At 48.2% G+C, this 27,385-nt stretch overlaps 1 protein-coding gene and 1 long non-coding RNA gene across 3 annotated transcripts; one reads left to right on the top strand and one right to left on the bottom strand.

The window, feature by feature from the left end:
• The first annotated feature begins 504 nt into the window (after nucleotides 1-504).
• On the top strand, nucleotides 505-16,104 carry LOC143804874 (uncharacterized). Its single transcript, XM_077283409.1, has 2 exons — nucleotides 505-1,236; nucleotides 12,336-16,104. Exons 1-2 carry the CDS (start codon nucleotides 798-800, stop codon nucleotides 12,809-12,811), a joined length of 915 nt encoding a protein of 304 aa, XP_077139524.1. The 5' UTR covers nucleotides 505-797; the 3' UTR covers nucleotides 12,812-16,104.
• LOC143804875 (uncharacterized) lies at nucleotides 5,666-26,621 on the bottom strand. 2 transcript variants are annotated; one of them, XR_013221121.1, is made up of 4 exons: nucleotides 25,569-26,621; nucleotides 22,691-22,785; nucleotides 6,102-6,765; nucleotides 5,666-5,910 (listed from the first exon to the last, which is right to left on the bottom strand). It is a non-coding gene; the product is annotated as an uncharacterized LOC143804875 (long non-coding RNA). The 2 variants fall into 2 exon arrangements; XR_013221120.1 differs by having other exon boundaries at nucleotides 5,666-5,922.
• Nucleotides 26,622-27,385: the final 764 nt, after the last annotated feature.

A 27,385-nucleotide genomic window follows, 5' to 3' on the forward strand; every position in this document is an offset into this window, starting at 1 on the left:
GGGAGAGCAGCAGCGGTCACCTCTCCCGGCCGCCCTGTGAGAGCAGCAGCGGTCACCTCTCCCGGCCGCCCTGTGAGAGCAGCAGTGTACACCTCTCCCAGCCTCCCTGGGGGAGCAGCAGTGGTCACCTCTCCCGGCCTCCCTGGGGGAGCAGCAGTGGTCACCTCTCCCGGCCGCCCTGTGGGAGCAGCAGTGGTCACCTCTCCCGGCAGCCCTGTGGGAGCAGCAGTGGTCACACCCAGCCGCCCTATGGGAGCAGCAGTGGTCACTCCCGGCCTCCCTGGGAGAGCAGCAGCGGTCACCTCTCCCGGCCGCCCTGTGAGAGCAGCAGTGGTCAATCACCTCTCCCAGCCTCCCTGGGGGAGCAGCAGTGGTCACCTCTCCCGGCCTCCCTGGGGGAGCAGCAGTGGTCAATCACCTCTCCCGGCCGCCCTGTGTCAGCAGTGGTCACCTCTCCCGGCCGCTCTGGTGGAGCAGCAGTGGTCACCTCTCCCGGCCGCGCGGCCAATGACACCTATGTTATCAGGACTCGCCCCATTCACGTTACCTGCTGGGGAACCGAGCACGCCGATTGGCTCGGGCATTTACGTCACTGTGCATAGCACCCTGCCGATTGGCTGCTTTCCCACCACGGGTTCTTGGTCTCGGCCTGTGATTGGTCGCAGTCGCTGCCGATCACACACAGGTGTCAGCCGCATTGTAGGCGATGGGCAGTCGGTACCGTGCCTGTGCCCGGGGAGATCTGCAGTCGGACATCGCTGCGGTCCTTTAGGCGAGACCGGGCAGGAAAATGGGAGATGGCTGTACGAGCAGGGACGGCGTTCTATCTGGCGGCCGCCTGTGTCCTGCTGCTACGTAGCTGTACGAGCCTGGACGGGAACCACACGACCCACTACCCGGAAGATCTGAACGTCACCGCTCCGGCGGACGATCCCGGGAACACAACAATAACACCAGCGGACAACGGAACGGAGCCCGCGGTCACTACAGAGGCGGTGACCGGACCCAGCGCGACACTTGTGACTGCGACAGAGCCGGGACTAGGGGCCACCACCGTGTCCGGGGAGCCAGCGCGGGACCCGGGGACCAGCACCGGAGAGCAAGTGCCCCCGAGCACCGGCCCTGCGGAGGCAGCGGCGACCCCGGCACCGGCCACAGCAGCACCGGCCACAGCAGCACCCGCGACCCCGACACTGCCCGTCACCAGAGGCCCCACCGGCAGCAGCACGACAGAAGGTGACTATCGCGACATCCCCCGTGCGCCCTCCCCGCATTGTGCCGGGACCGGTGTGTAGCGCCGCGCTCTCCCGTGCTGCTGGGGCTCTGCTCTCTTTGTTCTGGTGACGTCACAATGCCGCTTGTCACTGAGTGCAGGCCTGACTGCTGCACCTGATGTTACTGGGGGTCTCCACATACTGCAGGGGGTCTCCAGCCTGACTACTGCTGCACCTGATGTTACTGGGGGTCTCCACATACTGCAGGGGGTCTCCAGGCCTGACTGCTGCTGCACCTGATGTTACTGGGGGTCTCCACATACTGCAGGGGGTCTCCAGGCCTGACTGCTGCTGCACCTGATGTTACTGGGGGTCTCCACATACTGCAGGGGGTCTCCAGGCCTGACTGCTGCTGCACCTGATGTTACTGGGGGTCTCCACATACTGCAGGGGACGTCTCCAGCCTGACTGCTGCTGCACCTGATGTTACTGGGGGTCTCCACATACTGCAGGGGGTCTCCAGGCCTGACTGCTGCTGCACCTGATGTTACTGGGGGTCTCCACATACTGCAGGGGGTCTCCAGGCCTGACTGCTGCTGCACCTGATGTTACTGGGGGTCTCCACATACTGCAGGGGGTCTCCAGGCCAGACTGCTGCTGCACCTGATGTTACTGGGGGTCACATTCATACTGCAGGGAGTCTTCAGGCCTGACTGCTGCTGCACCTGATGTTACTGGGGGTCACATACATACCGCAGGGGGTCTCCAGGCCTCACTGCTGCTGCACCTGATGTTACTGGGGGTCACATACATACTGCAGGGGGTCTCCAGGCCTGACTGCTGCTGCACCTGATGTTACTGGGGGATGGGGGTCTCCTCCATATACCGCAGGGGGTCTCCAGGCCTGACTGCTGCTGCACCTGATGTTACGGGGGGCTGGGGGTCTCTTCCATATACTGCAGGGGGTCTCCAGGTCTGACTGCTGCTGAACCTGATGTTACTGGGGGTCTCCACATACTGCAGGGGGTCTCCAGACCTGACTGCTGCTGCACCTGATGTTACTGGGGGTCTCCACATACTGCAGGGGGTCTCCAGGTCTGACTGCTGCTGCACCTGATGTTACTGGGGGTCACATACATACTGCAGGGGGTCTCCAGGGTCTCCAGGCCTGACTGCTGCTGCACCTGATGTTACTGGGGGTCGCATACATACTGCAGGGGGTCTCCAGGCCTGACTGCTGCTGCACCTGATGTTACTGGGGGTCGCATACATACTGCAGGGGGTCTCCAGGCCTGACTGCTGCTGCACCTGATGTTACTGGGGGTCACATACATACTGCAGGGGTCTCCAGGCCTGACTGCTGCTGCACCTGATGTTACTGGGGGTCTCCACATACTGCAGGGGGTCTCCAGTCCTGACTGCTGCTGCACCTCATGTTACTGGGGGTCACATACATACTGCAGGGGGTCTTCAGGCCTGACTGCAGCTGCACCTGATGTTACTGGGGGTCACATACATACTGCAGGGGGTCTTCAGGCCTGACTGCAGCTGCACCTGATGTTACTGGGGGTCACATACATACTGCAGGGGGTCTCCAGGCCTGACTGCTGCTGCACCTGATGTTACTGGGGGTCTCCTCCACATACTGCAGGGAGTCTCCAGGCCTGACTGCTGCTGCACCTGATGTTACTGGGGGTCTCCACATACTGCAGGGGGTCTCCAGGCCTGACTGCTGCTGCACCTGATGTTACTGGGGGTCTCCACATACTGCAGGGGGTCTCCAGGCCTGACTGCTGCTGCACCTGATGTTACTGGGGGTCTCCACATACTGCAGGGGGTCTCCAGCCTGACTGCTGCTGCACCTGATGTTACTGGGGTCTCCACATACTGCAGGGGGTCTCCAGGCCTGACTGCTGCTGCACCTGATGTTACTGGGGGTCTCCAGGCCAGACTGCTGCTGCACCTGATGTTACTGGGGGTCACATTCATACTGCAGGGAGTCTTCAGGCCTGACTGCTGCTGCACCTGATGTTACTGGGGGTCACATACATACCGCAGGGGGTCTCCAGGCCTCACTGCTGCTGCACCTGATGTTACTGGGGGTCACATACATACTGCAGGGGGTCTCCAGGCCTGACTGCTGCTGCACCTGATGTTACGGGGGGTCGCATACATACTGCAGGGGGTCTCCAGGCCTGACTGCTGCTGCACCTGATGTTACTGGGGGTCGCATACATACTGCAGGGGGTCTCCAGGCCTGACTGCTGCTGCACCTGATGTTACTGGGGGTCACATACATACTGCAGGGGTCTCCAGGCCTGACTGCTGCTGCACCTGATGTTACTGGGGGTCTCCACATACTGCAGGGGGTCTCCAGGCCTGACTGCTGCTGCACCTGATGTTACTGGGGGTCTCCAGGCCAGACTGCTGCTGCACCTGATGTTACTGGGGGTCACATTCATACTGCAGGGAGTCTTCAGGCCTGACTGCTGCTGCACCTGATGTTACTGGGGGTCACATACATACCGCAGGGGGTCTCCAGGCCTCACTGCTGCTGCACCTGATGTTACTGGGGGTCACATACATACTGCAGGGGGTCTCCAGGCCTGACTGCTGCTGCACCTGATGTTACTGGGGGTCGCATACATACTGCAGGGGGTCTCCAGGCCTGACTGCTGCTGCACCTGATGTTACTGGGGGTCGCATACATACTGCAGGGGGTCTCCAGGCCTGACTGCTGCTGCACCTGATGTTACTGGGGGTCACATACATACTGCAGGGGTCTCCAGGCCTGACTGCTGCTGCACCTGATGTTACTGGGGGTCTCCACATACTGCAGGGGGTCTCCAGTCCTGACTGCTGCTGCACCTCATGTTACTGGGGGTCACATACATACTGCAGGGGGTCTTCAGGCCTGACTGCAGCTGCACCTGATGTTACTGGGGGTCACATACATACTGCAGGGGGTCTCCAGGCCTGACTGCTGCTGCACCTGATGTTACTGGGGGTCTCCTCCACATACTGCAGGGAGTCTCCAGGCCTGACTGCTGCTGCACCTGATGTTACTGGGGGTCTCCACATACTGCAGGGGGTCTCCAGGCCTGACTGCTGCTGCACCTGATGTTACTGGGGGTCTCCACATACTGCAGGGGGTCTCCAGGCCTGACTGCTGCTGCACCTGATGTTACTGGGGGTCTCCACATACTGCAGGGGGTCTCCAGCCTGACTGCTGCTGCACCTGATGTTACTGGGGTCTCCACATACTGCAGGGGGTCTCCAGGCCTGACTGCTGCTGCACCTGATGTTACTGGGGGTCTCCAGGCCAGACTGCTGCTGCACCTGATGTTACTGGGGGTCACATTCATACTGCAGGGAGTCTTCAGGCCTGACTGCTGCTGCACCTGATGTTACTGGGGGTCACATACATACCGCAGGGGGTCTCCAGGCCTCACTGCTGCTGCACCTGATGTTACTGGGGGTCACATACATACTGCAGGGGGTCTCCAGGCCTGACTGCTGCTGCACCTGATGTTACGGGGGGCTGGGGGTCTCTTCCATATACTGCAGGGGGTCTCCAGGTCTGACTGCTGCTGAACCTGGTGTTACTGGGGGTTGGGGGTCTCCACCACATACTGCAGGGACGGTGTCCAGGCCTGACTGCTGCTGCACCTTATTTTTAATATATATATTTTTTTTAATTCCCAAGGGAACAGTGACACATCCACGCCAATCTTGCAACACAATCTACAATGAAAGGCGAACACTTTGGGGGGATTCTGCACCAGTCCCGTGTAGCTGTATCCTACAAATACTAGGAATAGTTTCCATCCTGTTTGCAGTCAGACCATAGAGTAGTGACAGATCCCAGGACATGGCAGCAGCACAATGTGGCGGTGTTACATTCCAGGCTGACTGCTTCCTCAGGCTTTGACATGACAAACACCTGAGGACTCTGAAACCTGCAGAAACGTCAGCACATCAGGTCATGGCAGCGCCGTGGTTCTTCCTTCCTTCACTAGTAGATTCATGTTGCACAAACCACAGGCAGTGCGCACCAGAGCCTGATGTTACTGGGGGCTGGGGGTCTCCACATACTGCAGGGGGTCTCCAGGTCTGACTGCTGCTGCACCTGTTACTGGGGGTCTCCTCCGCATACTGCAGGGGGTCTCCAGGTCTGACTGCTGCTGCACCTGATGTTGCTGGGGGTCTCCTCGACGCAGACTGAGGTCGGCGGCCAATAATGAGTGCTGCTGCCACTTCCTGTGTGTCAGTAAAGGCGAGTGTCGGCTGCGGCCTTCTTCACAGGGCGAGTCATGACTGCATGTTGCGGATGTCACTGGTTCCGTGTGCTCTCTGCCTCTGGAAATGTATCATTTAGGTAAAAGGGTCTGAAGTAATGCGTGCTGCCCCACACCCTTAACATCGGCCATGTGCACGCAGTATAATGGGCTCCTGATTCCTGTGGGCCTTATACACGCTCATCCGGACCAGTCCCAGACGTGGCGGCACAGGACCAGTGACTATTAATGTTTTTATTAACTCCTCTGAGCCCTCTGAAAGTTTTTTCCACTGATTCAGACACTTGTAGAAGGTGATTATAAATCTCTGCTGCATTCGCTCATCGTGGTTGACGTCTGCCGGGGTAGGATGTGCCTAATTTATCAAGAATTTTGGGTTGTCCAGAAGCCACCTCCACCTGTTAAAATGGCTGTATGACAGTGAAATGTTTTTTTAAAGGCTTGATTGGTTTAAAAAACAAAGACTATTTGCCCTACAGTGCCAATGCGGCTCCTGATACTGGTCTGTTTGGGAGTAACTGGACCACTGCAGCCTGTGATTTACTGCAGTAGTTTTGTGCCCCCATAACTATTGTTACAAGTATCATACCAGCTCGATGTTTTCTCATGAGCACCGTAAATTGGATCTTGTCGCCAGGGTCTGGTGTGTACTGCCCGTGGTTTGGGCAGTGTGAATCGAGTAACAGGTTTCCTGTAACAGAAAAATACAATCTTTTGTCTCGGACAAGAGTTTTGGCCTCACTAATACTTAACTGGTCATTGTTTCTACTATAAGGTAAATTAATCCATATGGGACCATAAGGAGAGATGACGAGTACAGCGCTGCCCCTGGCCGGCTCTTCCCAGCGCCGCTCCACGTGATTGGTGGGTTTCTCGGTATGGGGGAGACCTGTCAATCACCTGGGCTGCAGTGGGTTAGATGCCCGGATGAGGGCACTGCAGGACTGGTCTCATTCCTCTCTATTTACCCTGTGCTGAAAGGACAACATGTACCAGGACGCCACTTCACCACTTGGATCACAAACTCAAAAGCCGCAACACTTACCCCAAGAAATCACCCACAGACCAGGATTTGAAGTGGAGGAGGAACCACGGTGCTGCCATAACCTGATGTGCTGACGTTTCTGCAGGTTTCAGAGTCCTCGGGTGTTTGTCATGTGAACGCCAGAGGAAGCAGTCAGCCTGGATTGTTTCACCGCCAGATTGTGCTACTGCCGCCATGTCCTGGGATCTGTCACTACTCTATGGTCTGACTGCAAACAAGATGGAAACTATTCCTAGTATTTGTAGGATACAGCTACACGGGACTGGTGCAGAATCCCCCCCCAAAGTGTTCACCTTATGTTGTAGATTGTGTTGAAGAGTGGTGTGAATGTGTCACTGTTCCCTTGGGAATAAAAAGAAAATAATCTGTATCCCTGGTCAGTGTCCTCTGTAGGACTTTTCTGCAGTGTGTGTGTGAGGGAGATTGTGTAAAATCTCTACTTTCCTAATCCACCAGTTCCCTTTTGGAAAGTCCCAGTGTAACCATCCATGGGGGTGTTCTATTAAATGGTTGTGATCGGACATTCAAATCTGAAAGTTGTCGGCTATTCTGAAAACCTCTTAATTACTGTATTCCCCTGTCTGGATAAAACACACAAAAAAACAGGCAATACTCGTCTCTGATGATGGACCAGTGACGTCGGTGCCGAGGCTCAGGCTATACTCGCCTCTGATGCCAGACTAGTGACGGCGGTGTCGGGGCTCGGGCTATACTCGTCTCTGATGATGGACCAGTGACGTCGGTGTCGGGGCTCAGGCTATACTCGCCTCTGATGCCAGACTAGTGACGGCGGTGTCGGGGCTCGGGCTATACTCGTCTCTGATGATGGACCAGTGACGTCGGTGTCGGGGCTCAGGCTATACTCGCCTCTGATGCCAGACTAGTGATGGCGGTGTCGGGACTCAGGCTATACTCGCCTCTGATTTCGGACCAGTGACGGCGGTGCCGGGGCTCAGGCTATACTCGCCTCTGATGTCGGACCAGTGACGGCGGTGCCGGGGCTCAGGCTATAATCGCCTCTGATGACGGACCAGTGATGGCGGTGCAGAGGCTCAGGCTATACTCTCCTCTGATGACGGACCAGTGATGGCGATGCCAAGGCTCAGGCTATGCTCGCCTCTGATGATGGACCAGTGACGGCGGTGCCGAGGCTCAGGCTCTACTCTCCTCTGATGGACCAGTGACGGCGGTGCCGAGGCTCAGGCTCTACTCTCCTCTGATGACAGACCAGTGACGGCGGTGCCGAGGCTCAGGCTCTACTCTCCTCTGATGACGGACCAGTGATGGCGATGCCAAGGCTCAGGCTATACTCGCCTCTGATGACGGACCAGTGACGGTGGTGCCGAGGCTTAGGCTTTACTCTCCTCTGATGACGGACCAGTGACGGCGGTGCCGAGGCTCAGGCTCTACTCTCCTCTGATGACGGACCAGTGACGGCGGTGCCGAGGCTCAGGCTCTACTCTCCTCTGATGACGGACCAGTGACGGCGGTGCCGAGGCTCAGGCTCTACTCTCCTCTGATGACGGACCAGTGACGGCGGTGCTGAGGTTCAGGCTCTACTCTCCTCTGATGATGACCAGTGACGGCGGTGCCGAGGCTCAGGCTATACTCGCCTCTGATGACGGACCAGTGACGGCGGTGCCGAGGCTCAGGCTATACTCTCCTATGGTGCCGAGGATTGCGTGACACGTTTTGAGCCCTGCAGCCAATCAGCGGTCACTTCCCTCTCACTTCCTTGGGATGACACTACCATATAGAAGAAGTAGGAGCTGCTGCTCGCTGACGTCCTCCAGGGAGGAGTGAGTGTGAAGTGGCCGCTGTTTGGCTGCAGGGGTGATGACATGGCGTCACGTGAGTCTCGGTGCCTGGCATCACCGCAGAGCGTAGCATGGTGTTCTCAGATGGGGGAATATAGTAATTGGGAAGGGCTGTTCTAGTAATGGACAACCCTCGTTATTTCACTTTTGGGTCCAGCACATACTGATTATATTAGCATGCTGCTTTCCGGAGGATTTCTCTGCCTGCTCTTAGTTCCCAGGGTAGCATTGCATGGCGTATGTCTCCCTATGCCAGTGTGGTGGTCTCCACAAGGAGAAGCGTTCCCCATCACATCCCTGGCATTATGATGGCTTATATGATACTTGTGACAAGCGGCTGTCAAGGAATTGTTGGGTAGGAAGTGAACCCACAAACTTGTGTCTGACGAAGGGGCCTCTGTGCTGCAGAAACGTGTGGAGAGCGGTCCGCAGCACACGCTGGAAGGGCAAAGAAAGGTTTTGTCATTTTTGACCCACAAATTAACATTAGATGTTGTTTTTTTTTTCTCACGTTCCCGCCTTATTCTTCTCTGTACATTTATCTACGCTAAATAACGTAGCGGGCATAAAGGAGCTGTCCACTGTCGGATAAAGTGCCACAGATGGTGAATGTATATGTACCATGCCTCCCAAACCAGCACTGTAACACCAAATGTGGTGCTGTGTCTCTGGTCAGTCGTGTGACCGCTGCAGCTGATCACTGTTGCATGATCGCTGTGAAACCCAGCGCCGACATTATTGGAATGTTGCTGGACCGGGAGGTGTGCACGCGTTTAGTTTTTGTGTTTTTCTGTGGCTCTTATGATTTGAAAATTGATAGGGCAGTAGTGAACGACCCTTATTAGTTTTTCACATGGCAGGGGCACCCATTCATAACATTACCAATTTTGGAGGCCCCAAATGTGCTTTAATCAGCGTGCTGACCAATTCACCTACCCCCCGCTGTTCTTACATTTGTAATTATGTATTTTTTTTATGTATTTTTTTTACAAAAATGAGTTTTAGTGTCACATATACTATACAACCATGAACAATGTAAGATATATAAGTTAAATCGAACTTTGGGATCCTGAAAAAAAAAAAAAAAAAAAGCACTTTTTGCTGCCAAGAGATGACGTTTTCCTTGGCTGCAGAAAAAAGCAACAAAAAAACGTGTGAACATAGCCTAACAGTGTAAATAAAAAAAACTACTTTTTATGATTGTGTAAGATTCCTGCAAAAAAAACAAAAACAAAAGAAATTAAAAAAAAATAGTCCCCACCAGAAAACAAAAATGTATTTTCATCTAAAAAAAAAAAAAAAAAACCATTACATTTAACAAAAAATCCTTACGACTGTTTATGAGAAAAGCAAGCCCCAGACTGCTGAGCCTCCTGGTGAATTGTGCTGTACAACATGGGACCCTGACAGGGCCGTAGTTATAGAGCGGCATCATTGCCGGCACTAGAAAGCCATGAGTCACAGCGCTGGGCCGTGCTGAGCCGCGGTCACACAGGGAGGTCGGCCATTGGGGCCGTGTTTTGTCTTCATTTAACTATTTGTGATTGTGACAGCAGAGTCTGCAGAGAAAGCTGTCCGACATGTCCTAATCTGTGTCATTTTCCTGGGAATAGGCCATTTAGTAGCCGTACCATTAGGACGTGTTTTTGTGGCGTTGTTACCCTGGGGGGAATAAATACACCATTTTACTTTACCATCAAGATGGCTTTGATTCCTGAAATCTCGAGTACACACGGCTTTTTTTTTTTCTTGCACACTTGAAGTAATTTCCTATCTGCAGCGCCTTGGAGAATTGTCAGCGGTTTTCATCTTTTCAAATGAATGGGGAAAAAAATCCTTAAAAAGCAGCATTTATATCATGCAGTGTTTCTTGCCAAGGCTTCTTATTTTATGACTTCACGGTGTCACTGGCCACGGTATTGGCCGCTGTGCCTGACTGGCCACGGTATTGGCCGCTGTGCCTGACTGGCCACGGTATTGGCCGCTGTGCCTGACTGGCCACGGTATTGGCCGCTGTGCCTGACTGGCCACGGTATTGGCCGCTGTGCCTGACTGGCCACGGTATTGGCCGCTGTGCCTGACTGGCCACGGTATTGGCCGCTGTGCCTGACTGGCCACGGTATTGGCCGCTGTGCCTGACTGGCCACGGTATTGGCCGCTGTGCCTGACTGGTGACGTCGCAGCACAATCGCAGTGAATGAGGCGAGCACACTGCTTCAAGAACGTTGCAAGAAAACAGACGTCATCCAACTTTTTGCAACTTGCTTGTTGAGGTGATAGTGAGACTCCGCTCATTTGTGGTGTGCTGTGGAGCTGACGCCTACTGAATGTTGGCTGCACAACAGGGGTCATGGCCAAAGTCACTGTGGAACCGCAGCCTAAGACTTTCTATTAACTGGGTTGTCCACTACTAGGAGAAAATCTTCTTGATCTAAATGTTCGCCCCCCCCCCCCCTAAAATAATAAAGCCTATACTCCTGTGTCAGTGTCAGTACTCGTTCTCCCTGGAGGCTCCCGTGGGGTTGTGACACCGGCACCCAATCAGCGCTGGTGTCACTGGCCCCGCCTTAGGACAAATGGAACATGAAAAGGATGTCCAGGCTGATCTGACTTCCTCTTCCTGCCCCATTCGACAGGAGGCAGGTACATTGACGCCAGCGCTGATTGGGCATCACATGTCATACAACCGCATGAGAGCAAGTGCTGCCACCGTGGGAACGCCGGCAGCCGGACAACATGGTAAGGCTAGGTGAAGAGAACTGTGTGGTCAGTTGGATGAGAAAATGGAGAAAAAATGTCTTCCTTTTCTCCCTTCTGCGATGTCATCCGAGTGCAGTCTCATGTTTTCCACGGACTCTGAGTCGCCCTGGTCCTAGGGAAATAGTCTGACACGTACTGCCTCATAACATAACAGTGGTCCCACTGCCATCCTCTGTTTGTCAGATCACACTCCCGCCAAAACTACGGCCACGTGAACGAGCCCTCAGGTGCAAGGGAAGGCGTCAGAGTGGTGCAGGGTCTATTACATCTTACACAAAGTGCTCAGGTCCATTTAATGCAAAGAAGAAGTGTGGAGACCATGGGGCAGATTGTCCCTTCAGAACTTGTATTATCTCAACAAACACTACTCATTTAACGGCCCCTGTGGGATGGAGGTCAGTAAATCCTGACACTGGCCCCTCTCATTGGCACATGTTGCTCTAACAATATGGTGTTGCTTCAGTGTCGGTAACATCCAATGCTCCATGTTTAATGGTGCGTCCAGTGCTAGGGAGATGCCATCAGAAAGCACGCCTCATATTCTAATGGAGGACTTGGTTTGGGGAGCGGGTGTCACCTCTTAGAGGAGCGCAGGTGTACAGCAATAGACAACCCCTTTAACTCCTGTGGATAAAAGAGCTTTGCTGGTGCGCCCCGGTCAGCCTGTCGCGCCCCGGTCAGCCTGTCGCGCCCCGGTCAGCCTGTCGCGCCCCGGTCAGCCTGTCGCGCCCCGGTCAGCCTGTCGCGCCCCGGTCAGCCTGTCGCGCCCCGGTCAGCCTGTCGCGCCCCGGTCAGCCTGTCGCGCCCCGGTCAGCCTGTCGCGCCCCGGTCAGCCTGTCGCGCCCCGGTCAGCCTGTCGCGCCCCGGTCAGCCTGTCGCGCCCCGGTCAGCCTGTCGCGCCCCGGTCAGCCTGTCGCGCCCCGGTCAGCCTGTCGCGCCCCGGTCAGCCTGTCGCGCCCCGGTCAGCCTGTCGCGCCCCGGTCAGCCTGTCGCGCCCCGGTCAGCCTGTCGCGCCCCGGTCAGCCTGTCGCGCCCCGGTCAGCCTGTCGCGCCCCAATCTTTCATTGCTGCTTCTTCACTTTTCTGGAATTATTTGCTCATTTTTTGGTGCTTTATTTTGTTTTGTGCTATGTCTTTCTTTCTTAATGTGGTGCAGCATTGTTAAGTTTTCATTTTTTTTTTTATATATTTTTTGTCCTAGATCTAGTTACCGAGAGTCCTGCACCGCCGACCCGGACATTGGCCGGACATGTCACCACTAGTACAAGCGCACCGGCTGCCATCACTACAGTGGAAGTTCTTCTATCAAGCAAAAGTTTCCTAACGACGACGTTCCAAACCTTTTATATCACAAGTTCCTCGGATAACAGCACATCCGCGTTAGCGGATATGTCATGGACTCAATTCAATATTATCATCCTTACGGTCATCATCATCGTGGTGGTCCTGCTGATGGGATTTGTGGGGGCCGTGTACATGTACAGAGAGTATCAGAGCCGGAAGCTGAACGCTCCTTTTTGGACCATTGAGCTGAAGGAGGACAATATCAGTTTCAGTAGCTACCACGATAGCATCCCCAATGCTGATATTTCAGGGCTTCTGGAAGATAATGGAAATGAAATTGCTCCAAACGGCCAGCTGGCATTATCTGCTCCGATACACCACTATAAACCCTAAACACAAACGTGGACACCTACTATCACTAGGTCAACCAGACTTGGAGATTGCAATTAGTGTCTTCAAGAACTGTATGTATTGAGCAACTAACTCGATGTTCAATATGGAACGTGGCATTTTGGATTTTTTTTAATTATTATTTAATAAAACCATGGCTTGCGTTTCATTTTAAGGAAAAAGATAGAGCCAAATAGTTGTCTTTTGGCTTAGGATTAATTAAAGGGGCTTTTTTGGGGGGGATTTTATTAATTTTTTTTTTTTTTTTTGTCCGTTCCTTCTAAACCAGGGGTGGAGAGCCTTTTTTCTTACCGCCAAGGGCCATTTGGATATTTCTACCATCCTTTGGGGGCCGTACAAATCACACGCTAACCCGGCCCACAACATACGTCCTGACGCTGGCACTGGTGTCCGGTCGTAACCTTTCATTGTACGCACCTCAACGTTCAGTAGTGAATAGAGCAAGGAGAAATTAAAGAGCTGGTGACCATCAAAACACTGCTGCCGGCCCCTGGGAATCTGCTTGGGGGGCCAAATCAAAGGTCATCAAGGACCGTAAATGGTCCGCGGGCCTGAGGTTCCCCACCCCTGTTCTAATCTGTCTTCCACCCTTACTTCCTACCAAACAGTAGAACCATTTTCAAGATGCTCTTCATAGATAAAAGAAACTCAACTATTAACAGTAAAGAATATTTTAACTTGCCTTCCTGATTTTGGATGCACCCATGCATCCTGAACTTGGCGCTAATTACAGCATCGTTACGTTTCAGGGATGGCACAGCCAAAACTTCAGTAGGAATCGGCGGGAATATATGGCTGAGCTGCTAAGTGCGCTGGGACCGGAGCTGGCTTCGATCTCTGTACTTTAAACCCCTTAGATGCTACTGTCTTTAGTCACAGTGGCATGTGAGGAGTTTGCCTGAGGGAGAGTTCTCCCTCTGTAAGTCCATCGGCAGTCCCGCAACGCAGTCGCACAGTGCCGATGGCAACCAGAGGCCTAGAAATAAGCTGTAATAGGGCAAACCCATCAGATCTGGGGTCTAATAACCGATCAGTCCGAGGCTACTCGACACTGAAATATGAGGGACACATTGGATGTAATGATGTACTATTGGGTTGCGTTGTGACTTGCAACATCGTAAATGTTTCCAAAGGTGTTGGGGATTTCGGTTGCCGCAACTTGTGACTTGTCTGTAGTTTTGGCTGTTTTACTTACAGCAAACTCCGCGCTCTACAATAGTCATGTAAGACAAGGTCCCGGACAAGTTGCAGAAATGTTTTTGCTGCGGAACTAGTCTTTCTCTGTCAGCTTAGGTAATAACTGCATTAGTGATGTGAGCAAAGGATCTTATGTTCTCATCCCCTTTGGGACTAAGAAGTATTGAAAAAAAAACTGTAAAACTAAAAAACAACCACACAGTTTTAGTTGTAAGGTTTTATTTGGTAAAAAAAGTATATTTAGTAGCGATCTGTACTATAAAACTCTTATTTATCCCACATGGTGAACGCTGTTGAAAGAGAAAAAAATGAAATAATGTTATTTTGGGTCATCTCGTCTTGCTAAAAAAAATGTGTGCATCCAAAAATAGTGCCAACAAAAAGTACAGCTCGTTACTAAAAAAAAAAAAAAAAAAGTCGTGATCCAACTCTGGAAACCGAAAACGTGAAAGTTACAGCTGTCAGAATGTGGCAAAAAAAAAAAAAAAAATATCAAAACAACCTGCAGAATAAAGATAACATGTCGGCTATACGGCATTAACAAACCACTGAGAATTACTATTGTTAAGGGCATTTAAAAAAAAAATTGGAATTGCTGCATTGTTTACATTTTCCCCATAAAAAGTTAGTTTGTTATCAGTGGCGACATTTTGTTGTACCTATAAGTGGGGAAAAAAGAATGGTTCAACATAAAGGCCAAAACTGACTTTGGCGGTAGGGGGTTAAACAAAGTAAATGTGGATATATAAAAAAAAAAAAGTATACATCCCAGAAGGAAGGGAAGAAGGCGACGTCTCTGGGATTTGGGTAAAGTAACACCGGTAAAAGAGCAAATTGAGAACTTAGATTAGTTGCATCCCGTCCCCTGAGGCCCAGCACCAGACATCACATTTTGTTGTGTTTCCGGAAGGATTCCTTTAAATATTGGGAGAACGGGTCACTTTAGTGCCGTATACAAGCTCCTTACTAATTCCTTCCAAACTCTTTGGCAACGTACAGAGCCGCTCACCTCTGCATCGGAAGTAAGCTTTCACACTATGACCCATGCATCTGCCGAGACGCCTGTACATTACCTGCTGATTGTACACTTGTCTCGTAATGAACAGGGTCGTAACCTCAGCAGTACCAATTACATCGGATACAGAAGTGGGCAGCTGTAGACCTCATCGCATAACCCATTTAAAGGGAATCTGTCAGCAGGTTTTTGCTATGTAATCTGAGAGCAGCATCATATAGTGACTAAGACCCTGATTTCAACGATGTGTCACTTACTGGGCTGCTTGTTATAGTTTTGATAAAATCCCTGTTTTCTCAGCAGGAGATTATCAGTAGAGTTCTAGTAAACCTGCTGCCAGGTAGACCAACCACGCCCCCACCACTGATTGGCTGCCTTTTCACAGACTGCTTCCAATCAGAGAGGTGGGTGGGGTTATGCACAGCTCAGCATTCAGATAACTGCTGGATCTGCAGCAGAGAAAAGAGTGATTTTATCAAAACTACAGCAAGCAGCCCAGTACGTGACACATCACTGGAATCAGGGTCTCTGTCCCTACATGATGTTGCGCTCAGATGGGGTAGCAAAAATCTGGTGACAGATTCACTTTAAGGACATAGCCCATATGGACATTGGCCACAGCCCTGTATTTCACATCTGACTTGTCCTTTTATGTTGTAATAACTTTGGAATGCTTCTACTTAACCAAGTGATTTCGGGATTGTTTTCTCATGACGCATTGTACTTTTACATTAGTAGCAAATTTAGGTTTTGTTTTGTGTTTTATTTATTAAATAAATGAAATTTACAGAAAATGTGGAAAAATTCAGTTTTAAAAACCTTCTCCTACTTTGACATCGTTTGAAAAACTCATAAGTTTAGCAGCAATTGTTATCATTTTCTACAAATTTAAGATTTTTTTTTTATTTTACTTTCTGTGTGTGTGGGGGCTACAGATAGGCAAAAAAAAAAGTTAATCGCTCTGTAACAAAGATCCATAAAAGTATTAAAAACAATGTTTAAGAAAAGTTTAACCCTTCACAGTGCTTCATGGGAATTAAAGAAAAATGTTGTGTTTCTTTCAGATATTCTAGATGATTTTTCTTTTACCACAGTAGGCCATAATAGAGAAGGCAAAGGAATATGTTTTTACTACGTTGGCAGTCTTTTAGAGCAGTGTCTAAGTTGACTCGCATTCGGCCTCAAATGGCAGAAACCTTGCTGTCCCGAAGTGTGAGGATCCCGAAAGAACCCTTTTTTGGAAACCTTCACCCTCAAGAAATAAAACCTAAGAGTGTAGCGAGTATTTTTCCATAGAAGTATTGATTTTATAAAAACAGTCTGTGAAAGTGAAAAATTATAAGTTTCAAATATTTTAGTTCCAAGTTTTTCATCTTGACAAGGAGTCATAGGAGAAATGGCAGCGCTCCAGGAAAATGTTGGTTTAGTAATAAGATCAGGCGGAAACAGTGTTCAGATGAATAGAGATTTTTACAATGCGGTACAAAACATCCGACGTAAGAAATCCTTCAGAAAGATCCTACTGAAAAGAAGAAAAAGTGATGCAGTCAGTGAGGAAGAATGCAAACATATGTATAAAGGTCATGGTGACCTTTCTAGGCGGCATGCACCTAGTCGAGTGTATCTTGCCCCCATTTCCAGGATAAGATCAATGCTTTCTGGGATGCACGGAACACATGTTGGAGGAATATATCGCAATCTCCGACCAATTGTCCTACCACTATCTCACAATATAGATTAGAAAAATACTTTCCTGGTTGGAGCATAACCTGCATGGACCTGTAAGGGCGCTTTCATATTGCGTTCAGGCACCTGTTCCGTGGCTTTGTCGGGGCTCACGTCCGGATCCCCCAAAACGGGATTCCGCTACGGCCATGTCTCCAATGTGTCCCATAAACTTGTTTAACAACTTGAGAACTCCAGGTTGCACGTTGGTCCTGCTACTGTGAGCGACCATGTGTCTCCGGACTCGTCTCCCGTCGAGCACGTCATCCTGGACATCATTAGTCAGCAATTACACTGCCAGCAGTGGATCTTGAACATTATTATCCTCATTGGTAGCTGCTGAGGATTTCTGCACGTGGCGCTCATACGAGTATTATGGTTGCATCTAATATGTATGGAAATGTAAAGTATATAGTTTAGAGAGTTGGGTAATTGCATTGGCATGTAGCATCTAGATGAATGTATTAGTGGAGACCAAGAACGTGTTACATTCCACGGGATAGATTTGGTCACAGTGGGACGACATTGGATAAATCAATAAACTAAGATGGTATGATGTCTAAAGGGAGCTAAGCCCAGAGGGAAGGTTAGATTTATATTTTTCAAACACATGTAAACCTCTGAGGGGTGTCGGATCACTCATTTCTTTAACTCCAGAGGCATTTTCGGTTTTGTTTTTCGCTCCCCTTCTTCCCAGAGCCATAACTTTTTTATTTTTCCATCAATATGGCCATGTGAGAGCTTGTTTTTTACGTGACGAGTTGTACTTTTGAACAACACCATTGGTTTTACCATGTTGGGTACTAGAAAATGGGAAAAAAAATTCCTAGTGCATTGAAATTGCAAAAAAAAAGTGCAATCCCACAGTTTTTTTGTTTTTGTTTTGATTTTTACTGTGTTCACTAAATGCTAAAACTGACCTGCCACTATGATTCTCCAGGTCATTACGAGTTCATAGACACCTAACATGTCTAGGTTCTTTATTAGTGATGAGCGAATATACTCGTTACTCGAGATTTCCCAAGCACGCTCGGGTGTCCTCAGAGTATTTTTTAGTGCTCGGAGATTTAGTTTTCCTCACCGCAGCTGAATATTTACAGCTACTAGCCAGCCAGAGTACATGTGGGGGTTCCCTAGCAACCAGGCAGCCCCCATGTACTTATGCTGGCTAACAGATGTAAATCATTCAGCTGCGGCAAGAAAAACTAAATCTCCGAGCACTAAAAAATACTCAGAGGACCCCCGAGCGTGCTCAGGAAATTTCGAGTAACGAGTATATTCGCTCATCACTATTCTTTATCTAAGAGGTGAAAAAAAAAAAATCCAAACTTTGTTATAAATGAAAAAAAAAAATTACGCCATTTTCCGATACCCGTAGCGTCTCCATTTTTCGTGATCTGGGGTCAGGTGAGGGCTTATGTTTTGCACGCTGAGCTGATGTTTTTAATGATACCATATTGATGCAGATACAATCTTTTGATCGCCGGTTATCTTAATGCAATATCGCGGCGACTAAACAAATGTAATTCTGGCGTTTTGACTTTTTTTCTCCCTACGCCGTTTAGCGATCAGGATAATTTTTTTTTTTTATTGATAAATCGGGCGATTCTAAATGCGGCGATACCAAATATGTGTAGGTTTGATTTTTTTTTTTTGTTATTTTGAATGGGGCAAAAGGGGGGTGATTTGAACTTTTATATATTTATTTTTTAAAACCTTTTTTTTTTTTTTTTACTTTTGGCATGGAGACTAGAAGATGCCATAGCCCGATCGGCTCAATTACAGGTCCTTCTCAAAAAATTAGCATATAGTGTTAAATTTCATTATTTACCATAATGTAATGATTACAATTAAACTTTCATATATTATAGATTCATTATCCACCAACTGAAATTTGTCAGGTCTTTTATTGTTTTAATACTGATGATTTTGGCATACAACTCCTGATAACCCAAAAAACCTGTCTCAATAAATTAGCATATCAAGAAAAGGTTCTCTAAATGACCTATTACCCTAATCTTCTGAATCAACTAATTAACTCTAAACACATGCAAAAGATACCTGAGGCTTTTAAAAACTCCCTGCCTGGTTCATTACTCAAAACCCCCATCATGGGTAAGACTAGCAACCTGACAGATGTCAAGAAGGCCATCATTGACACCCTCAAGCAAGAGGGTAAGACCCAGAAAGAAATTTCTCAACAAATAGGCTGTTGCCAGAGTGCTGTATCAAGGCACCTCAATGGTAAGTCTGTTGGAAGGAAACAATGTGGCAGAAAACGCTGTACAATGAGAAGAGGTGACCGGACCCTGAGGAAGATTGTGGAGAAGGACCGATTCCAGACCTTGGGGAACCTGAGGAAGCAGTGGACTGAGTCTGGTGTGGAAACATCCAGAGCCACCGTGCACAGGCGTGTGCAGGAAATGGGCTACAGGTGCCGCATTCCCCAGGTAAAGCCACTTTTGAACCATAAACAGCGGCAGAAGCGCCTGACCTGGGCTACAGAGAAGCAGCACTGGACTGTTGCTAAGTGGTCCCAAGTACTTTTTTCTGATGAAAGCAAATTTTGCATGTCATTCGGAAATCAAGGTGCCAGAGTCTGGAGGAAGACTGGGGAGAAGGAAATGCCAAAATGCCTGAAGTCCAGTGTCAAGTACCCACAGTCAGTGATGGTGTGGGGTGCCATGTCAGCTGCTGGTGTTGGTCCACTGTGTTTCATCAAGGGCAGGGTCAATGCAGCTAGCTATCAGGAGATTTTGGAGCACTTCATGCTTCCATCGGCTGAAATGCTTTATGGAGATGAAGATTTCATTTTTCAGCACGACCTGGCACCTGCTCACAGTGCCAAAACCACTGGTAAATGGTTTTCTGACCATGGTATTACTGTGCTCAATTGGCCTGCCAACTCTCCTGACCTGAACCCCATAGAGAATCTGTGGGATATTGTGAAGAGAAAGTTGAGAGACGCAAGACCCAACACTCTGGATGAGCTTAAGGCCGCTATTGAAGCATCCTGGGCCTCCATAACATCTCAGCAGTGTCACAGGCTGATTGCCTCCATGCCACGCCGCATTGAAGCAGTCATTTCTGCCAAAGGATTCCCGACCAAGTATTGAGTGCATAACTGAACATTATTATTTGATGGTTTTTTTGTTTGGTATTAAAAAACACTTTTATTTGATTGGTCGGGTGAAATATGCTAATTTATTGAGACAGGTTTTTTGGGTTATCAGGAGTTGTATGCCAAAATCATCAGTATTAAAACAATAAAAGACCTGACAAATTTCAGTTGGTGGATAATGAATCTATAATATATGAAAGTTTAATTGTAATCATTACATTATGGTAAATAATGAAATTTAACACTATATGCTAATTTTTTGAGAAGGACCTGTACATGCAGGCAATGATCAGATAAAGCAAGATCCTTTGCCACCTTGGCATCAAAAAAATTTGCTGCAGAACTGCAATCAACAAAGGCTTGAAGCCGCACAGATTTTTCTAGGCAAAATAAACAGATCATCATTTTGCATAATCGTAAGAAAATACCTGTGCGCCTAGGTGGGCATCTGTGGGCCCACACAGACGCTAATGTTGTTCTGGTTATCTTGGTCAGGAAGACCTTTGACATCGAGACTCTCCACAGTGGTTAACAAAAAACGGCTTGTGTTGCTTGATTCTTTGAAGTTGATGGTAGTGAGTCACCCCAATCTGCATGGGTTCTTCAGAAAAGGTACAGTCAGCATTGCGTTTTTGTCTGTGTTCATGCAAACGTCTATCAAGTCAGATAGCCAGGGACATGGCAGTATCAAGAGAGAGTCAGGAGAAGGGGACAGAACCAACATGTCCTTAACTTGGTCAGAGAGTCCGGAAAGAAACCGACAGTGAAGGGCCTGGTCATTCCACTGTGAGTCTGTGGCTCAACACCGAAACGCTGCACAATAATCCTTAGCAGGACATCGCCTCTGACGGAGTGCAGTTATTAAATTACTTTCAGCAAAAGCTACTCGGTAAGGGTCATCATACAGGAGCCCTAAGGCCTCAAAAAACTAGTAGTGAGAAGGCCAAAGCCTGGGAGCGGAGCCTGAAATACAGCAGACAGCTTACCTTAAAGGAAAAAACTTTACGATCGCCTAAATATCTGCCAGGAAGGTTTACCTTGGGCTCTGGAAAAATCAAGGGAGGTGCTGCAAGGGCTTGGGAGGATTCCTGATACTGAATCTGCTCTGCAAGATCTTGGACTAAATGGGCCAAGTCTTGCATCTGATTCACCACCATTTGGAGGGAGGCCCATGATTTGTTTGGGCCAGATATAATGTAACGTGTGACCAAGGCCACAGGTTAAAAAGGCTGCCTTGGACCGACTTGGCACAAGCCACTCCGTCTGACAGACTCCAGAGAAATCTCAATATCCAGGGGCAGGAATTGTCACCAAGCAGGGTCAGAGCCGAGAGGTCACATCAAGGACAAAACCAGGATTCGTAAGAATAGTAAGGGTATGCGGCCACGCTGCGGATTCCATTGCGGAATAGATTAAATCTGCGGTTTTAGACACCTGCGGTTTTTTAATATGGAGCAGGTGCCAAACCGCTGCGGATTCCGCACAAAGAATTGACATGCTGCGGAAAATAAACCGCAGCGTTTCCGCGCGTTTTTTTCCTCAGCATTTGCACAGCGGTTTTTGTTTTCCATAGTTTAACATTGTACTGTACACCGCATGGAAAACTGCTGCGGATCCGCAGCGTCAAAAACTAAGCTATATCTGGCAGCTACCAGCAGCAAGCTTTGTCCAGCTCTTCCCACTTGCCCTGTGGTGGTGGCAAGTGGCTTTCATATTTGTGGGGTTGATGTCACCTTTGTATTATCCAGTTACATCAAGCCCACGGGTTAGTAATGGAGAGGTGTCTAAAAGAGTATGGATGACAGCGGATCAGTAAAGGATATGGTGGTTTATTATTTTTTCTCTTTTAAAGGGGACACTGGCATCGGGGATTAGATGTTAAGGAGAGTATATGGTGATTTTTTATTTTTTTTCAGGAGACAAGGGCTTCAGGGATTAGGTGCAGGGTGTATTTCTTTATTTTAGCCCTTGTATCTGGACATGGTGTATGGTTTCTCTGCCCTGATTGGCTGCCAGAATCTCCACACATTAGGTTATTAAAAAAAAGATGAATAACAGTCTGCAGCTGCTCTAAACTTTCGCCACACCCTCCCCTCATTAAACACGTCCCCACCGCTGATCATACAGCACTACTATCCTAGGCAAAGGCCTAACAAAAGCATTAGTGGAAACTCGATCATTTACAGAATTTTGCCGATTTTGAGGAAAATGCTCTGGAATCCGAACATCAATCCGAATGTACAAGGTTCTTGCCGACTTTGAGATTGGCAAACCTTTTCCGAACAAGTTCGCTCATTTTTATTCATCAGTTCTTCTTGGTCACCGGTGAACAGTTTTTGAAGGAACTTGGCAAGGAGGTTGCTCTAAACATCTTGGAGAACTGACCCCAGATCTTCTGTGTATATCGCTTGAACAAATCCTTTTGGTTAGTTCTCCAAGATGTTTGGAACAACGTTTCTGCCAAATTCCTTCAAAACTTATGTGCAAGTCTACCTAGAAGAAATTATGCGGTTTTGAAGACTAAGACTATGGGCAGTAACTCCAAATGTTGAATTAATTTAGATTTCTCTTTCGTTATTTAAATATACTATTAACATTTCTATTTTTAAAGCACTCTTATTATTCATCATTGATCAAAATGATCATCGTATATATGGGAGTTGTTGGAGACAGGAATTATATGTATCTATTTAGGGTTTTCCCATAAACAATATAGTCTATATCTGCACTAGACGTCAGCGTGTTGTATATTTTGAAGCCCAGATTCATGTAACAGCTTGTAACATTCAGAAGTATTGCAAACCTGGAGAAGTTCTAGCCCGCTGGACAGACTCGGGATGGGGCGAGTGACCTGGAGGTGGGTCGAGGTGGACAAACTGAGGATCCAGAGGTTGGTAGCTGGGAAATAGAAGAAAGGCTATGGGAAGAAGTTCCATGGAGGCTAGTCCGGAATTGGCACACCTTAGTAAATATACCAGTTTGGTAGATATTAGGGATACAGGCAGGGGCGGACACAGAATGCAGAGGGCCCCTGTGCAAGAAATCTTCCCGGGCATCCCCCCCTCCATAGTGCAACAAACATATAGGCAGGGGTGGGATTCAAATTTTTAACAACAGGTTCTGTGTTTGTGTGTAGGAAAACCACAACCATTTTTTTAAGCCACACCCATTTACACACACCTTTTCTTCAAACATATAAGTAGGGGCTCAGTTAAACCATACCTCCCAACTTTTGAAGAGGGGAAAGAGGGATAAAGTTTGCGTCGCGCGCAGCGCACTGTGGCAAGTTTTAAGCCACGCCTCTGACCACACCCATTTCACAACTAGTCGCACCCATATCCACATCCCAACCACAGCCATTTAGCATTGTTGATCACAGTTTCATAAACAATAATTATAAACAAAAAAATATGTCCAAACAGTGCTCCATACTGTATAATGGCTGTTATGGTTTCCAATGGCAAGGAAACATCAGAAGCATAGAATAAACGGACAAGCTCTCGGGTGATGGAAACTAGAGCTGACCGCGATGCTAAACCTACACACCACACTAGAAGTAGCCAGGGGGCATTCCTGCGTTGTCTCTAGATGCCGCGCGCCAGCCGGAGAACTAACTACCCCTGGTAGAAGAAAACACAGTCCTGGCTTGCCTCCAGAGAATGTCCCCACAGGAGATAGCAGCCCCCCACATATAATAACGGTGAGAGCAGATGAAAAGACACACGTAGTATGAAAGCAGATTTAGCACAGAGAGGCCCGCTAACTAAATAGCAGAAAGATACAACAGAGGACTTCGCGGTCAGCTGCAAAACCCTTCAAAACACCATCCTGAAATTACCTTAACTCATGTGACAACTCATGCCACTGGAGTGGTAATTTCAGCCCAACAAGAGCTTCCAGCTGCAGAGATTCACATAAGTGCAAACTGGACAAAACATACAAAAATAGACTTAAGGACTAAAGTGTCCAACTTAGCTGAGCAGAAAACTGGGAGCAGGAACATGCAACAGAATCACTCTGGATACATTGATGGCCAGCCTTAGAATGACTGAGGAGCAAGGTTAAATAGGATACTCCCACATCCTGATAGGAACAGGTGAACTGAGAAGGCAAAGCTTGCAGGACACCAGTACCACAAGAGACCACCGGGGGAGCCCACGAACCGAATCACAACAAATGGCCACACATGATGCTCCATACTGTATAATGGCCACACAGTGCTCCATACTGTATAATGGCCATACATGATGCTCCATACTCTATAATGGCCACACTTGATGCTCCATACTGTATAATGCTCACACAGTGCTCCATACTGTATAATAGCCCCACAGTGTTCCATACTGTATAATGGCCCAACATGATGCTCCATACTGTATAATGGCCACACATGATGCTCCGTACTGTATAATGGCCACACATAGTGCTCCATACTGTATAATGGTCACACATAGTGCTCCATACTGTATAATGGCCACACAGTGCTCCATACTGTATAATGGCCACACATAGTGCTCCATACTGTATAATGGCCACACAGTGCACCATACTGTATAATGGCCACACATGATGCTCCATACTGTAGAATGGCCACACATGATGCTCCATACTTTAGAATGGCCACACATGATGCTCCATACTGTATAATGGCCACAGATGATGCTCCATACTGTATAATGGCCACACATGATGCTCCATACTGTACAATGGCCACACATGATGCTCCATACTGTATAATGGCCACACATGATGCTCCATACTGTATAATGGCCACACAGTGCTCCATACTGTATAATAGCCACACATAGTGCTCCATACTGTATAATGGCCACACATGATGCTCCGTACTGTATAATGGCCACACATAGTGCTCCATACTGTATAATGGTCACACATAGTGCTCCATACTGTATAATGGCCACACAGTGCTCCATACTGTATAATGGCCACACATAGTGCTCCATACTGTATAATGGCCACACAGTGCACCATACTGTATAATGGCCACACATGATGCTCCATACTGTAGAATGGCCACACATGATGCTCCATACTTTAGAATGGCCACACATGATGCTCCATACTGTATAATGGCCACAGATGATGCTCCATACTGTATAATGGCCACACATGATGCTCCATACTGTACAATGGCCACACATGATGCTCCATACTGTATAATGGCCACACATGATGCTCCATACTGTATAATGGCCACACAGTGCTCCATACTGTATAATAGCCACACATAGTGCTCCATACTGTATAATGGCCACACATGATGCTCCATACTGTAGAATGGCCACACATGATGCTCCATACTTTAGAATGGCCACAGATGATGCTCCATACTGTATAATGGCCACAGATGATGCTCCATACTGTATAATGGCCACACATGATGCTCCATACTGTACAATGGCCACACATGATGCTCCATACTGTATAATGGCCACACATGATGCTCCATACTGTATAATGGCCACACATAGTTACTCCTACACACGCGGCTCCACTCCGTACACCTTGCATACAAGGCTCCGCTCCATACACCTCATACACACAGCTCTGCTCCGTACACCTTATACACACACACGGCTCCGCTCTGTACACCTCGTACACACACACGGCTCTGCGACATCCACACTGTAAACAACTCCTGACCCCACACATAAGCTTACCGTCTAGCACCATGACAGCACAGCAAAGTCCTGCAATACACGGAGGCCCCTGATCATATGACACCTGCCCTCCTGTGACCTCATCACAGGTCCCGTGCGCACAGAGCAGCAGTGGCCATACATGTGATGTGCGGCTCTCTGCGGGTGGAGGGATGCAGCTCTGAGCAAGCTTCAGTGACTCACTGAGACTGAGAGGCCCTCCCCATCCCTCCTCTCTTCCTGGTTCAGCGTCTGCTACCCGTCACCTCACTGCAGACCGCAGCAGTGATAGCAGCATAATATATGCTAGCAGGTGAGGAGGGGGGCCCGTTTAACTGTCATATCACATGCCTGCAGCAGAGCGGGTGCTCCTGTTACCAGTAATACTACCGCCGGCTGTCATTCACATTCATTGCTTTGTAGCCCGTCGGGGGCCCCCTCCGCTCTGGGCCCCTGTGCGGTTGCACAAGTTGAACAGGCGGTATGTCCGCCCATGGATCCAGGTCCAAGACAAAGATCAATAAGGGCCGGTCAAATGTTGGTTGTTCGGGGACTGATAATTTTCCACCAAGATCACGATTGTCTAACAGTGTATTGTTGGGGTCTGCTCATTGCTGCTAATGTACATATATTATTTCCTGAAACAGCAGGAAGTTTGAGACGAAAAAGCTCCAGTGGCCAATGTGAAAATTTCAATATTTTTGTATATTTAGTCATTTTAATAAAATCGTGATACAGAAAAAAAAAACACAAGTTCAAATCACACTTTTTTGGACCCATTAAAAATAAAACAATTAAAATAGAATAAAGAATATACATATTTGGTATCGCTGCATTTGTAAAAGTCCGATTTTTAAAAATAAAAAAAATCTGATTGGCAAACGGCTTAAGGAGAAAAATAATCAAAAAGGCAAAATTACGGATTTTTGTCCCCCTGCAACACTGCAATAAAATGCAATAACAGGTACTTGAAACATTGTTCGTATCTACCGCAAAATAGTATCAGTAAAAACGTCGGTACAGGTTGCAAAAAATAAAATTCAAATGTTACGGGTCTTGGAAAATGGTGGTGACACAAGCAAATTTTATTTTATTTTTTTAATACTTAAATTTTTTTATTTAAACTATAAATGTTTGGTATCTATGTACTCGTACTGACCTGGAGAATCATACTGGCAGGTCAGTTTTACTATATAGTGAACACGGTAATTAAAAAAAATAAAAATATGAAAATTGTGAAATTGCAGGTTTTTTTCCAATTTCAATGCACTTGTAATTTTTTTTTCCAGTGAGTCATATGATAAAATGAATGGTGTCATTCAAAAGTACAGCTTGTCCCACAAAATACAAGTCTTCATACGGCTATGGGGATGGAAAAAATAAAAAACGTTATGGCTCTTTAAAGAAGAGGAGGAAAAAAAATGAAACCGATAAAATTGATAATTGGCCGGTGGTGGGGGTGAAGGCGTTAAGGGAAAAGCCACATATTAAAAATTTTTTGCAGATATTTTTGTTAGTAAATTAAACTATTATAACTGGGGTTGTTTGTGTTGCAGATATATATTGTTTGATAGTCTCAGAGGTTTTTTTGCTGCCTGTGAATTCGCCCTCCCAGATTCATTAGGCCTGCACCTCTCCCTCCCGGCTCAGCGCCTATCAGGAGGCCGGGGTTTGTTGCTCACCTCTGTTTAGTAACATCCTGCCCAACAACTGACGGCAACAATGTGGTTATTAGTCACGGAGTTGTGAAAGAACCAGCAGCAGCCGAATGAGCTCATCTCAGAAGTGCACACAGGTTCCCTCCTGTATATTCAACTTTTAATTTTACCATTCACGTC

Source organism: Ranitomeya variabilis, chromosome 2 (assembly GCF_051348905.1).
Source record: "Ranitomeya variabilis isolate aRanVar5 chromosome 2, aRanVar5.hap1, whole genome shotgun sequence".
Lineage (NCBI taxonomy): Eukaryota > Metazoa > Chordata > Amphibia > Anura > Dendrobatidae > Ranitomeya > Ranitomeya variabilis.

What these genes read in the sequence shown, in the direction of transcription:
- LOC143804874 (XM_077283409.1), top strand. Translation starts at nt 798, where the DNA reads ATGGCTGTACGAGCAGGGACGGCGTTCTATCTGGCGGCCGCCTGTGTC. An exon ending in CGGCAGCAGCACGACAGAAG is followed by an intron (nt 1,237 to 12,335) that starts GTGACTATCGCG and finishes TTTTTGTCCTAG; the next exon opens with ATCTAGTTACCGAGAGTCCT.